The sequence below is a fragment of the Monodon monoceros genome, unplaced genomic scaffold, assembly GCF_005190385.1.
Source record: "Monodon monoceros isolate NGI ecotype Baffin Bay Population unplaced genomic scaffold, NGI_Narwhal_1 Super_Scaffold_13, whole genome shotgun sequence".
Lineage (NCBI taxonomy): Eukaryota > Metazoa > Chordata > Mammalia > Artiodactyla > Monodontidae > Monodon > Monodon monoceros.
In genome coordinates, this window is record NW_021703769.1 from 25,265,189 (window position 1) to 25,280,396 (window position 15,208).

The 15,208-nt window shown below is 50.7% G+C and overlaps 1 protein-coding gene across 1 annotated transcript; it reads right to left on the reverse strand.

The window, feature by feature from the left end:
* Nucleotides 1-2,241: 2,241 nt before the first annotated feature.
* On the reverse strand, nucleotides 2,242-10,879 carry LOC114894179. Its single transcript, XM_029220636.1, is given in 8 exon segments — nucleotides 2,242-2,522; nucleotides 3,314-3,406; nucleotides 3,847-3,910; nucleotides 4,024-4,108; nucleotides 4,904-5,035; nucleotides 6,109-6,213; nucleotides 8,444-8,660; nucleotides 9,701-10,879. Coding segments are annotated over 8 exon segments (999 nt in total). The 5' UTR covers nucleotides 9,810-10,879; the 3' UTR covers nucleotides 2,242-2,328.
* Nucleotides 10,880-15,208: the final 4,329 nt, after the last annotated feature.

The following is a 15,208-nucleotide window of genomic DNA, read 5'->3' on the forward strand; positions in this document are numbered from 1 at the left end:
CCTTGGGACCTCCCAGTTCTTTGTGTCTCTGTCCTTTAGCTTTAGGAGGTGGGGCAGCCTTTGAATTCTGCTAATCCAGGATCCATGGGAAGGTGTTTCATGCAGATGTGGTTTCTCAGGCTGGGCACAAGGACAGTGCTTGTTCCCAAGCTCTAAGTGATTTGACCTGCTGACTCTTGAAGGAGAGGGCCCTTTCAAGGTTGGCCAAGGCTTGGCTGGGATCACAGTTGCAGGTCATATGGCAGGGACGAATTCTTAATGACCTCTGTGTGAAGAGGCCTTAATAGGCCCAGCTGAGCCACAGTTGTCTTGGTTGGCATCAGGATTATGACCTTTCATAGGTGTTTTTTTTGTTTGTTTGTTTTTTTCTTGGTGGTACGCGGGCCTCTCACTGTTGTGGCCTCTCCCGTTGCGGAGCACAGGCTCCGGATGCGCAGGCTCAGTGGCCATGGCTCACAGGCCTAGCCGCTCTGCGGCATGTGGGATCTTCCCAGACCGGGGCACGAACCCGCGTCCCCTGCATTGGCGGGTGGACTCTCAACCACTGCGCCACCAGGGAAGCCCCAATCCATTGATTTTTGAAAGTCGTAAATCATTATAGAAGACACTATAAAATGTATACAGTAAAAATGAAAGTCCATCCCAACACTTCTTCCCCTTTTCTCCTAAATCCTATTCTCAGGGGTAACCACTATTGACATTTTGTAGTATATCCTGACAGACTGTTTTCTACACACATAGAAGAATGAATAGATGGGAACATTCTAACCAGATGGTCCTGCACCTTGTTTGTTCCTCTCAACATCAGTACATATAGAACAACCCCTTTCTTTTAAACAGCTGCATAGAATTCCACCTTATATAGGCATTACCTGACTTATTTTACCAATTCCCTATTGATGGACACCTAGGTTAACTTTATTTTTCACCCTGTAACAAGTGAAGCTGCAAAGAACACCCTTGCACATGTACCCTCATCCACTGGTGTAAGAATTTCTGTAGACATGAAATCACAGGGTTCACTTCTAGTCTCAGAGCTGCCACACCTGTGTGGCAAGGAGGGAACAGTATGGGGAGGCAGGAGCCCTGGCTCCAGTCCTGATCCTACCTGCTGGGTGACTTGGGAAAGTCACTTTCCCTATCTGGGCCTTGGGTTCCCCATGTTAATAATGGAGCAATAACATTAGATCTCTTCCAGATATAGATCTTGGGATTTCATATTTCAGTGTTTACTGAGCACACCCTGTGTACCCTTCAGAGAGTATACTGTTCATAGTCCCCGTCCCCAAACTGGAGAGACAGTGAACACACAAAGTTAAATAAATGAACACACACAAATATACATATGTGTGTATATGTATATAGACAACTTCCCATATATAACTTTACTCATATACACAGTGAGATCAGTATTTCGAAGGGAACAGAGTAGAAAGAGAGAGAGGGTTTTGGGTGAGGGAGAGAGAAAAAGCTTACTTTAGATATTTACATGTGGTGGTCAGGGAGCAGCTCTCTGAGGTGATGACATTTGCACAGAGACCAACAGTGGAGAGAAGAGTGTTCCAGGCAGGGAGACAGCATGTGCAAAGGCCCCGAGGTGAGCACCAGCCCATCCTGTGTGGCCGGAGCATAGTGGGTGAAGAGACAGAGCTAGAGAGGTGGGCAGGAGCCAGACCTCACGAGGCCCTGGGGCTGCAGAGAGGAGACTGGATTTTTTCAGAGCACGATGAGGAGCTGCTGGGGGCTTCTGAGCAGTGATCTATCTGTATTTCTCCCTCATGTGATGCCCTCATCGACTCTGGGAACTTGCTCTTCCCGTTGACTTCTGTGTGTGTGTGTGTCTGTGTGTGTGTGTGTGTGCCTCCTTGCCACCATTCAGGCCATCTCCTCAGAGATGTATTCGCTGACTACAGTGTCCAGGGTAGCTCTCTCACCTCCATCACACACTTGCTGATCCATTGCTCTGCTTATTATAAATAAGATACATTATTTTATTTATCTGTTTTCTTGTTCAGTTTCTATTCCTCCAGTAGACTTTGATCTGTGAAAGGGCAGGGACCCTGTGTGCATAGGGCATGGCACACAGTAGGCCTTCAATACATGTTTGCAGCATAAATGTTATGAAGAGAGGAACAACAAAGGGGTGTTCAAGGAAGTCTTTCCAGAAGAAGGAACTTCTATACTGGGTTCTGAAAGCTGAATAAGAGTTCTCCAGGTGAGGTCCAGAGAGGGGAAGTGACTTACCTAGGCCCACCCAGGAAGGCACTTATGCCACCTGGGCCTTGGTTTCTTCATGTGAAAAGTAGAGCAGTAATGTACTTCCTTTTCTCAAACACTCACCGTGGGGTCCTGGAGGTTCACATGTATCTCCTTGCTGGTGTAGAGGCAGGACAGGATGTCATTGTAGGTTTCCAGTGAAAAGACCAGGTCTGCCAGGCTGCCCGGGGCTAACTTTGGGAGGGGCTTGGGGGCTAGGTGGTCAGGCCTTGGGGCTCTCTGGCCTGGGCTGCAGGGGTCATAAGCTTTAGAAAAATGAAGGAGGAAGGAGAAATTCAGAGGGAACAGTCTCTTCAGGCAAAAACTGGTTACAGCTAACCTATGGAGGGTTCACTATGTGCCAGACACAGCGCTGAACACTTACAGGCACAATCTCATTTTGACCTCACAACAGCACCATGAGATGGAAACCATTTGATAGATGAGGAAGCTGAGGCCCCGAGGAGTGAAGTGACTTTGTCAAGAGCCTATACATGGTAAGAGGTGGAGCTGGGTTTTGAACCCATGAGCTACGCTTCCTTGCTTCTCCCTCATGTAACCCCATTCTTTTCTCCGTGACTTTGTTAACAGTGCCTCCTTCCTATCCACTCAAATCCTCCTGTCCTCCTGACTCACCTGCTACCATCCCATGGAGGAGAGGGGCAGCCAGCCTCATCCCTTCTCTGGGCCTCGGTTTCCCCATCTGAGGGGTCCCTTCCAGCTGGGTGCTACACACGGTCCTGCCGTTCCTGAGCCACCCCACCTGCCCTTTTGTTGGAGCCTAATTTTCACTTGTGGGACATACGGCCCCGTGGCCTCTCCACCTTTCCAGGGTTGAGCGGGACTTCCCAGGCTCAGTGTGAGCTCCGGAGGGTGGGGCCTGCCTGGTCTGCCCTTTCTTCTCCCTTCCCCTCTCTCCTCCTCTTTTGCCCACCACTTCCTTCGCTTGCTCCTTCTCCTCTGCCTCCTATCCAGAGAAGCCTCACCTCATTTTCCTCTGTGCCCATTCTCCCCCAGACCAGTGGACATCCTCAGAGGGTCTGCCCTGGCCAGGGGCTGCTCACCTGGACTTTCATCAGGATGGCCTCCTCCGTGAATTCTGTGCTGGTGACATAGTGCTGGAAATCTTCCGGGCCGGAGATGGCTGGGGCTGCAATGAGGAAATGGAACTGGGGCTCAGCCTCCCTGGGGGATGGAGGGAAGGGCATGGAGAGGCACTGAAGCAGCGAGAAATTTCTTCTTCCTCTCTGCTTAGCTTTAAGTTCATTGTGGGCTGGGGCTCAGCTTCTTGTAACTGAGCATTTATTGAGCCATAACTCTGTGCCAGGTTTTATGTATTATCACAACAGTCCATTCTGTGAGCCTGTGATTAATCCCATTTTACAGACTGGGAAACTGAGGCTCGGGGGGGAAATGATTTACCAAGGTCATAAGGCATAATGCCCTTTTCCCCCTCCTCTACGAAGTAGGCTCCCCGTGGGAAAGCTTTGTCTGTTTTATTTCCCATCATATTTCCAGAGCCTAGAAGAGTTCCTGGCACACAGTAGGGGGACAGCAGATAAGCCCCTTCCTTGCCTGGGAGCTGCGAACACAGAGTGATGTGTAACAGGTCTTCCAGCAGCGAGTTGAGCAGGGCTGTGGCCAGGGGACACCCCTGGAGGGAAGGCATGAGGGGGTCATTGTTGAGGTCAGGGTGAGATCAAGGGGCTGTCCCATGGGGTCACACCCCTCTCTCAGGGGGTGGGGCGGGGGGAATGAGCAACTTACTATCTTCTGTAGGAGGAAGGGCAATGCCTCATCCAGGACATCTGTCACTAAACCCAGAGCTTTGTTCACCCAGAGGGGGTCCATCGTAGAGGCGGGGAGAGCAGGTGGGGTCTGAGACACTATGGAAGGGGAGACTGAGGCCAGAGAGGGGAGTCCAGGGCAGGGCTGAGGAAAGCCCCAGTGGACCTGTGAACAGGGAAGCTCAGGGTGGCTGCTTCCTTGCCCGCCTGGTGTCCCTCTCCTCTCCTCTCTCCTCTTTCTCCCCTTTCCTTTTCTGTTGTTTTCCATTCTTGCTTTCTTGCTTTCTCTCTTCTAGACTTTGTCCTCCTCCACTTTATTTCTTCCTGATTGTCCCTTTATGCCTCTCTTGCTTTATTTCTCTCTCTAATAAAGGTCTCTGGGATTTTCAAATCCCAGAGTGGAAGTTAATAGAAGGCTTCCTGGAGGAGGTGGCTTTTTTGTTAGGTATATTAAGAATCATAAGCAATGGCCACTTTATGCGGCAGGTTCTGTGCTAAGTAGCTCACAGGGGTTAGCTCATCTCTTCCCCACAACCACCCCATGCTGGCTGAGTTCTGTGATCCTGTTTATTGGTGAGAAAACTGAGGCTCCTGGAAGCCAAATAGCTTGACCAGGGCTCCTGGTGTTAGCAAGCAGCCAAGCCAAGATTTGACCTGCGTGGATGCACACTTTGGCCATAACATTCAATGTGAATGTTGGGTGGTGTGTACAGCTGGTGGTCTTGGAGATGACCCTGTCCCTGACACCCTTGGTCACTCTAGACAGCTTAGGCTGGGGAGAGGCAGCCTAAGACTGAGACTCTCTGGGGAGAGTCTCAGTGAAGGGCTGGGTGCAGGAGTGGTGGGGGATAGGTACTCACTGCTCCAGAACCTCAGTGCTCAGGTATCCTGGTGGGGTGTGGCACTCCTCAAAGGCCACATTGGTCTTGTTCCCCGTCTGCTCCAGCCGTACCCCGATGCAGATGTTCTTGGTGACTTTGAACCACAGGATCCTGTAGGGGCAGCATGTCTGGGCAGGCTCCAAGCCGCAGCCCAAGACTGAGTCCAGAAGTCACAGGCTGGTGGGGCCTGCAGTTGTCTGGAGGGCTCAAATGAAAAACTGGAAGAGTTCATTAAAAATACAGGGTTCAAACTTTGGAAAACCTAAAAGATCTGGGAACTCGGCCAGCATCCTCACAGACGGTTGATGTGACCTTGAGATGGGCCACATCCTCTCCTGTTTGCTGCGGTCCCCACCAGGCCAGGGGTCAAGCTGCATTTTTACTGCACATCATTATAAGGGTGATGATATGTTTATTGTATAGCAGAGAAATATTTCTCTGTGCCCACATCCGGGTGAAGAAAATATTTCTTTGTGCTCACTTTTCTATTAAAAAGGGAAGCTAGACAAAGAATGCCATCTTTCACACACACAAAAAAAGAGAGTGGGCATATTCCTAAGGGACATGTAAGAATATTCCTGTTTCACGTGCAAATCACTCCCTTTATTGGCTGTTGTGTTTACAACCCCAGGTTGGCGTCATCTTCCACAGTTTCATGAGCGGTCTGAGCTCTTAGATTAGCAGTGAACTCTTACAACAGCCAAGGGCAGTAGGGGACTGGATCATAACACTTTGTGGATGAGGCCCAGAGGACAGACGCCCTTACTCAAGTTGCCTGGATGGTAAGTGGGATTGGCGTCCAGGCGTGGTGGACCCCAAGCTTGAACCAGACCCTCCTTGGATCATCCCATGAAAGCATCTGCCTTTTACTCAGATGGGGCACATGTCCCCTGACATGGAAGTCAGAGGGTTTTATCTCAGCCTCTGCTGCAGATTTCACTGTGTGATCCTGGGCAGGTCCCTCTCCTACTTGGTGCTTCAGTTTCCCCATCACAAAAAAGTGACTTTGAAACATGCCCAAGTGGAAAGGATTATTGTACCCCTTTTGGTGACATAGGCAGCAGAATTTTGCTAGCCTTGCATGGCTGCCTGGAACCGAGGGAGGTGGAGAGGAAGCCCCCAGAGCACACACTCACCTCTAGAGCGAGAGGTACAGTTTGCTTCGCAATGGAGCACACACTCACCTCTAGAGCGAGAGGTACAGTTTGCTTCGCAATGTGACTTGCAGCAAGCTGTCACTCAGGATTTGTAGGGTGACATCAGGGCCTTTGGCATCTTCTGTGACCAACCTGTGAGTGGGTTGGGGGGTGTTGTTTGTATGGCCTGTGACTGTGTGGAGTGTGTCTGTATTGGCTAGAATAGGGGCAGACCCCAGGAGGGGTGGGGGCTGCTTTGGGACAACCCCTTCCCTGACCCTTCAGCCCAGCTGCAGAACACTGGGCTCTAGTTACAGCCTCTAAGCCTTGAAGACCTGGGAAAGTCCCTTTCCTTCTCCAGGCGTCAGTGTCACCCTCTACAAAATGAGGAGAATATAGTGGAGGACCTGTCCGTGCACATTAAACAGGTCTGAATTCAAATATAAGGGTTCTGCAAAAAAGATGCAAGCAGGCAGGAGTCAGAGAGAGCAAGGCGGCTGGTGATCCCACCGCCTTCCACTCAGGGACCACCTGCCCTGCTGAGCATCCAAGAAGGAGGACATGAAACTTCTGCTCCCCGTGAGGGCCTCAGGTCCTCGCATCTCCCTGAGCTAAGAGGAACCCAGAGTTTTATGTACTTTTTGAACATTAGATACAAGCTGGTGACTTACCTGGTGCCCACTGGAGTGGGCAGCAACAAGTTCCAGTGCTGGAGGAAGACCTGGATGGGTTGGGCTCCCCAAAGGCTGTATGCCTGCCTCCACCATGGCACCTTCCAGAGGTTTTTGAAGAATGACTTGGACCATGTGGGGTTTTTCCTACGGCCCTCCCAAGCTGATGCCCTGTGCCAGGATGGGTGAGTAGAGGTGGTGCAAATGCACAGGCAGGGGTGAGTGGTGGCTAGTCCTAGGCCTTAGGATGGGCTGGGGCAGATGTGGGCCCAGCACCCTCCTCCCAGGCCTCTCTGGGAAGCACCCCTACCCACCCCAGGCCCTAGCTTTTCATTTCATTTCACCCCCATCAGAAAACTTCTTCTGGACTCTATCATCTTAGGACCCATCTGGCTCTCCCTCCTCATTCTGGGGGATGGATTCGGAGGCCTACCTGTGGCTACACAGTTGACCTTGCAGGAACCCCTGCCCCAACCTACATAAATATCATTCATTTATGTTGGTACTTATTTTGCCAGAAGTCTCCAACTCATTTGCCTTCAGGGCCAAACAGGTAGCATAAAGGGAGTGGAGGAGGAGGTGTCTGGGGACTGACTTAGGGACTACAGATCCTACACCAATGATTGCCACGTGGGAGGTCAGGCCAGGTGTGGCCAGATCTTTGTTATAGAGAGAGTTGCTATTAGGGGTTGAATTGTGTCTGCCTTCCACCCCCCCAATTCATATATATATATATATATATATGTGTATATATATATATATATATATTTATTTATTTATTTATTTATTTAGGCCACATTGGGTCTTAGTTATGGCACACGGGATCTTTAGTTGCGGCATGCAGGCTTTTTAGTTGCAGCATACAGACTCTTAGTTGCTGCATGCGAACTCTTAGTTGCAGCATGCATGCGGGATCTGGTTTCCTGACCAGGGATCGAACCCAGGCCCCCTGCATTGGGAGCATGGAGTGTTACCCACTGGACCACCAGGGAAGTCCCCCAATTCATATATTGAGTTCCTAATCCCCACCTTATAATGTGAACTGATTTGGAAATAGGGTTGTTGCAGATGTAGTTAAGATGAGATCGTACTGGAGTAGAGTGGGCCCCTAGCCTAATGTGACTGGTGTCCTTATAAAAAGGGGAAATTTGGACAGAGACAGAGACACACAACCAGGGAGATTGCCAAGTGAAGAGGAAGGCAGAGATCAGGTGATGATTCTACAAGCCAAGGAAAACCAGACTGCTAGCAACCCTCCAGAAGCTAGGGGAGAGACATGGAAAATGCCTTGATCTCAGAATTCTAGTCTCCTGAATTTCTGTTGTTTAAGCCACTCAGTTTGTGGTATTTTGTTATGGCAGTCCTAGCAAACTAATACAATCAGAAAATCTGGATTTTTATTAAAACACTCCAGATTTTTATATATTGGCAAGTCACTAAAATATTAAAAAAATACTATGGGAGTTTGCAATACCCAGGTATAAGCTGAATGTGGAGGGTTGGAGGGCTGCCAGGCTAAGATCCCTGATTGAGACTCTGCTTTGTTCCTTGGAGGATTTCAAGTGGCTTCAAGAGGTTTAGGGACAATAAAAATGTACTTGCTGAGGGCTTTCCAGGCTGGAGAAAAGCTCCAACGACGCTGGGGCCTCCTACCCACCCACAAGGTGAGAACACTGTTTCTGAGGGGGAAGAAGAGCCAGAGGGCCACTCACCCACCCAACTGGAGCAGCTCCCCCAGCAGGGGGAAGCTCTGCCCCGAGAGCAGGTCCCAGACCAGCAACAGATCAAGCCCACTGCTCTCTTTGGAGAGGCCTTCTCTTACGAAGGGCAGGTGGTCCAGGATGGCGACTCCTTCACTTGTGGCCCCCATCACAGGGATCCTGGCCATATGGTCCAGGACATGGTGTTTCGAGAGCAGGCCTGAAATGTCTGAGGACAAGGCCCTCCTCAGGGTGGGGATCACCTTTCATTCAGTCGTTCAACAAAGGCCCACCAACACCTGCCCCGAGCCAGCGATTTAGACAGTCATTTAGCAACAGGTACTTATGAAGCACTTACTCTCTTCTGGGCTCAGGGCCCGTGGGGTTCATTCTAGGAGCAGGGGTGGGGGGGGTGGGGGTGGGCACAGAAAACGATTGAGCCCTCAGATAAGCAAGCAAGGCAATTTTTGAAAATAAAATGGAGTCGAATTGGAGCATGACTAGGGGGAAGGTCTACTTTAGATAGGGTAGTCAGGGAGAGCCTCTCTGAAGGGGAGGCATTTGAGCTGAGACCTGAATGAAGTGGAGAAATCCGCTATTGCAAGACCTGGGGAGAGAGCAACGTAGACAGAGGGAACAGCACATGCAAAGGCCCTGAGGTGGTAATGAGCCGGGTGAGTATATGAAATGGAAAGATCAGTGAGGTTGGACTGTGTTGAATGGGGAAGGAGGTGAATGGATAAAAAATAGCTCACAGCCAAGAGTTAGGGAGAGACAGAAAGACAGACAGACAGACAGGACAAGTACAGTATGCTTGGATAAGGCCATAGATGAAGCTTCACCAAAGGGCTGTGGGAACCCAGTGGAAGGAGACTCCTGCTGGGGAAACTGGGACTATTAGAGCTTTGCCTTAAATGGTGAATCAGAATCCATTGTGTTGAGAACGGGGGAAAGAATAGCACAAGCAAAGGAAGGAGGCTGGAAAGTCTATAGGGGCGGTCAGGGCAGGTGGTGGTAGAAGAGGCTGGAGAGGCAGGGCCTTGAAAACCAGGATGAAGAGCTTGGAGCTTCTCCTGAAGGTACTAGGGAGCCACAGCAAGTGTTAGAGCAGGGGAAGGATGGGGTCAGCTCTGGGCAAAGGAAGGCAAATTCTGCTGCTGGTGATGGGGAGGCCAGAAGAGGAAAAGGCTTGAGCAGGGAGGTGGTGTCACCTTCCACCTGCTCTTCCCTGAGTTCCTGCCTCCTGCCACCCACCCCTTAAAAATCTACCTGTTTCCAGCTGATCCTTGCTGAAGCGCAAGAAAAGTAGGTGCTGGGCCTCCCCTGGGGCCTGGGGCAGCAGCCCCCAGCATAGCAGTGACCCCCAGAACAGCAGCATCCTCCTGGCCAGGACCTGGGGACACAGAGCTGGGAACCCCACTGGCCACCTCACTGGGGAGCCACTGGCTAGCTTCTCCCAGCTCTGCCTCTCCTAGAGCCATCTCTCCAGCTTTCTTTCCCTCTCTTCTCCCCCTCGCTCTAGATCTGCTAGTCCTTGAACACAGCCTTACCCCCACCATCTCACATTAGTGCTTTCGGTTCCTTCTGCCTGAAATGTCCTTCCCTCTCAAGTCGGCTTTCTTCAAATCTGGGCTTTGCCACTTCCAGACTGTGTGACCCTGAGCAAGTTACTTGATCTCTCCGTGCCTCAGTTTTCTCATCTGTAAAATGGGGGACAATCATAGATTGTTGTGGGGAATGCACTCAATATGCGCAAAGCACTTAGCAAGCAGTGTGCCCAACAGCTGTTAATGTGGCTGTGCGACATTGTGAGACAGTAAAACCATGGAGGTTTCTGAATCTTGAGGAGGACAAGGGTTGGGGGTCCTGGGGGAAGCTCCATAGTGACCAGGGTAGGCACCTGGGGGGCTTAAAGTCATGGCTCTTTACCAACTAGTAGGGAAATTCTTCAGTATTTCAAACAGTGCGTTTGTACTGGTTCCTGCCTGTTGAGCCTCAGCCCAGGTGGCCAAGTGGCATAGTTGGGACCCCAGAGCCTGCAGGCAGGGGGCGCTCCAGGTGGGCAAGGGTGTGCTGCCAGGAGATGCAGCCTTTGGAACTGCAAGGCAGAGGCCAGCTGGATACAGACACGTCCAGGGCAGATGCCAGCGTAAGCAGGGCCCATTAAGGAGCCACCACGTCCCCACCCCAGTGCCCATGAAGACATTACCCAGAGGGTAAATGCTGCCTCTGGGCAAAGCCCCCAAAGTAGCTGAGCCTACTCTGGAGTGCCTGAGAACATCCTGGCATTGTCTCAAATCAGCAACATCCAGTTTTTTTTGCTTGATGGCAGGAATTCAAAACAATGATTAAAATGGGTCCTAAAAAAAAGAAAGTTTCTTGTTTATTTGCAGATGTGAATTTTGGACTGGGAAATGTGTACTCATGGCATTAACTATTCATATTCTGCTACCAGGCTGATCTTAAATTCATCCACTACTCATCCAACCAGTGTTTAGCCAGTGCCCATGTTAGGCACTTAATCAGTTCACCCAAGTCAGGTCTCTCCTCCCTTCCTGCACTTAGTACTTCACACCATCCCCCAGCCGTCTCCATCTCATACCAGTCTTGAATCATACTGGCCCCGACTTTTACTTGAGTCCTTACTATGTAGCAGGCTCTATGCCGAGAGCTTTACAAGCTTTGTTGCATTATTGAATCCTTACCATAACGGTCTGGGATCATTGATAGCAGGCCTGTTTTACGGAAATGAGCACAGATAGAAGAAATGGCTTGCCCAAGGTCACACAGGTAGTGGCTGCAGAGCCTGTATTGGAACCCAGTTTGGCTGAGAATCTATGCACCACATCACCACATTATTGTAGGTACTTAAGAAATATTTGCGAAATGCCCATGTTAGCCTCCTTGTCCTTACCTCTCCAAGAATAGGGCTGTCCAGAATCTCTCCCGGGCCTCTGTCACTAGCTTCTCAGAAAGGCACAACTTTTATAACCCGAGCTCTGAAGCTCGGGTGGGTGGAAACATGGCAGGAAGTCCAGCCTCCTGACCGGTTTGTACTCAGTGGAGCCCTTCAGAGGAGGGAGGGGTCCTCTTGGCACCGGAAGGCTAGGGGCTTCTGGCCAAAACTGATGGGGCTAGTCACTGGGGTCCTAGGGGTAGGTTCTAGTCCTGGGCCAACAGACCCCAGGGAGGAAGTAGGTGGGGGCCTTGTGGTTTTGGGGGTGGGCCCTTTCCCTTAGGAGCCACATCAGTGCTATGGAGCCTGGGGCAGGGCCTCCAGCTCTCAGGAGGGGCCCAAGGAGGCTCCTGTTGCAGGATGTAGCAGTCACAGGACCCAAGGGAGTTAGGATGTATGTTGGGGTGTGTGTAGAGGAGAGCAGGGCTAGAGGCAGGTCTGGGAGGGGCCCAGTGACCACATTGTGGCCACTCCCCATGCTCTTTCCATATATGGCACCCATGCCATGCCTCTGCAGCCAGACAGGTCTGTGTTCAATCCCCACTGTCACTCAGTAGCTGTGTAAATGTTGGCCAGTTACTTTCCCTCCTGAGCCTCACTTTTCATGTCTGCAAAATGGGAATAATAATCCATCTATGTCTTTTGGTATTGTGAACATTCATTGGGGCAATTCATGTGGATGTTCCAAAAAAGTTGCTTATTTTAATTTCCATTTTATAGATGAGAGAATGGAGACTCAGATAGGTTAAGTGATTTACTCAAGGTCACACAGCATGTCTATGGCAAAACGGGATTTGAAATCAGGGCCCAGAGAGGAAACTGGCCATCCAATGAAAGGGAAATTTGGTGTTACTATGTAATGCAGCTCCAAGACCTCAAGTCCTCACTCCCAACCAAACTGCTCTGCAGACCTCCTCTTCCGTGAGAATCTTGACGCCACCATTGTGAGTGCACGTAGCTGGCTGTGTCAGGATCCACTCCTTCATTAACTGCTGTCCAGTGCAGTCATCTCAGTGGTGGGCAGGACTCACCTCTAGGCGGCTTTTAGATTTTCCTTGTGGATCATTCCTTTCCCTTTCACAGTCAGAGATGTGGTTAGGGCAGGTGTTAAACTCCATTCTTGGGCTGGAACATGGCACAGAGGGGCTGATGATGAAAGGGCTGGTTCTGGAAGACAGCAGCTGTGCAGGAAATGCTAGAGCAACGTCAACTACGTGCTCCCAGTGCAGAGGGCCTGGGTTCAATCCCTGGTCAGGGGACTAGATCCCATATGCATGCCGCAACTAAGAGTTTGCAAGCCACAACTAAGGAGCTGGAAAGCTGCAACTAAGGAGCCCATGAGCCGCAACTAAGATCCAGTGCAATCAAATAAATAAGTCAATGGCTGATATTAGTATGGTTTGGTGCCGTATTTCAGATGGGATGTACTTATTCTAGGATCTCAGCATCATAGAATTGTGGACGTTTTGGTTGGAAGATGCTTTAAAAGTTGGCAGGTCCCCCTCATTTCTGTCAATTGGGTCTCAACATTACTGCCAAGTGCTGTCCTCCTGCCTGGGCAGAGAAAGGCTCTAGGGTTAATTTCCTCATCTGAGTCACTAGGGGCTGGTGTAGGATATTGGTGGAAGCACAGAGGTCTCCCTTCCCTTCCAAGATCTGGCCTCTCTAAACAGGATAGGAGGGAAGATTTTGGCTGGAGCACCATGAATTCTGTATGTTTACCTCATGGACTGATCTCTGCTGAGAGACGGGAGATTTCCTGGGGGTCTCCTCCATGAAAGGGAAGCCCTGGGAAGGACACAGAGAGGTACAAGACATCATTATTGTCTGTCTCTGAGCCCCAGTCTATTCATCTGTAAAATGGGAAAGTTAACCCACAGGAAGTGTCTAGTACTGTACTGGGAACTGAGTAGCCCTCAGGGAATAGAGGCTGTTAGTTGTCACTGTTATTTTGAGGAATAGAGAACAAACGTATGGATAACAAGGGGGAAGGGGGGGTGGGATGAATTGGGAGATGGGGATTGACATATATACACTATTGATACTGTGTATAAAATAGATAACTAATGAGAACCTACTGTATAGCACAGGGAACTCTACTCAATGCTCTGTGGTGACCTAAATGGGAAGGAAATCCAAAAAAGAGGGGATATATGTATACTTATAGCTGATTCACTTTGCTGTACAGTAGAAACTAACACAACATTGTAAAGCAACAGTACTCCAATTTAAAAAAAAAGAAAACTGGGTCACTGTCCTGCTATGGATTCAGGTGGGAGGCTGGGGCAAGTGGGTGAGGCTTGGGTTCCCACCACTTCACCAGCTCTGTGTTACTTGAGTTCTCATCTGTAAGACAATAATTCCTGCAAGGCAGGAAGAGTTATTGAGATATCACTTGGTGTTTTTCATTTGCTGCTGCTGCAAAGACTCAGAGGGAAGCAGAGGACTTTTCCCTCTCCCAGCCCAGGAAGGTGCTGGAATCTTGGAGTTCTGGATCTGCGGCTCCCGCCTCAGGGGTGCACGGATGGCTCCTGTGTTTCAGGGTGCAAATCGGAAGGGGGCTGGCACAGAAGACCACCTCTCTTCTTCTTTACGGGGGGTGGAGACTCTGGGGGACTGATGAGGGAGCAGAGAGTAGAGGGAGGCGGTGCGGGGTAATGGATAGGGGCTGCTTGGTAGTCGTGTTGAACTGTCAGAACCTCAGTTTCCTCACTTGCTAAGTGGGAGCAGCATAGGAGAGGCACTGGGTGAGTGAAGGTCTGTAAGACCCTTGGCCTAGTACCTGCAGAGCAAATACTTGTCTTGGTTTGGGTTCCCTAGAAACAGAACTTCAGACCAGGATTTGAGTGTAGGTAGCTGATAGGGGAGGTGATGCCAGGAGACTGTGGTAGGAGAGTGGGAAAGTGAGGCAGGAAGGGAGACAGCCCATAAAGGTGTGTATCAAGCAAGTGATCCCATGGGCACCTGGGGCTCAGTCCCTCTGGGGTGCTGTGGGAGCCAGTGTGGAGTTGTTCCCTGCTCCCAAGGGGTGAGGAAGCAGGGTTATATATTCACCACCCTCCAGGAAGCCCAAGAGGTTGTGGGCGGTCGGAACCCAGGAGCCATGGCCATGGCTGTTTTGGGGAAGTGCCCCAGTGTGGCCAGGGCTCCAAGCTGCTCACCTCTGACAGGATCCTATGGGGTGGGACGGAGATCCGTTCATCGGCACCAGATGGGACCAAGGACCGGAAGCCCTGCCCTACCCTCCAGGCTCCTGGGAAACTCTCACAATAGAACGTGACATGACCCTAGGGAGCCAGAGAAGATGGAGATGGACTGTCTCAGCTCCCTTGTGAGTGGGGGCTCAAAACCCAGGTTTAATATGATACAGAAAAATAATGGAATGTGGGATGTGGACCACAAAGTGTGACTGGGGGTCGAGGATGCATGTGGGGAGCTGCAGCACAGGGCCCAGCACTCAGCAACTGCCCAGCGAGTGTTCACTGACCCCAGTGTAAGCACCTCATGCAGGGTCTTCCTGTCCCTCTCGGCCTAACCTGTAGGAGTCCTGTAGGAGAAACTCCTTCCTGGCTGCCGTTCCACGTCGCGAGGTGTTCTTATGGATGTTTTTACTGTGAAGCTGTGTAGCGTCTTTTCCTGAAATACCCGCCTGTCCCTTCCTGCAAGGCCCCTCATGGGATGTGAGCTCTGTGTGCTGGGACGGACCCAGAGTCTGGAGGACAGGGGCCTTATTGTCTGTCCTGAACCTGCTGGCATCAGGAGGGCCAGGGAGACAATGACAGTCACGTGCTGTCTAAGTGGGAAGGGACTTCAGTGATAAG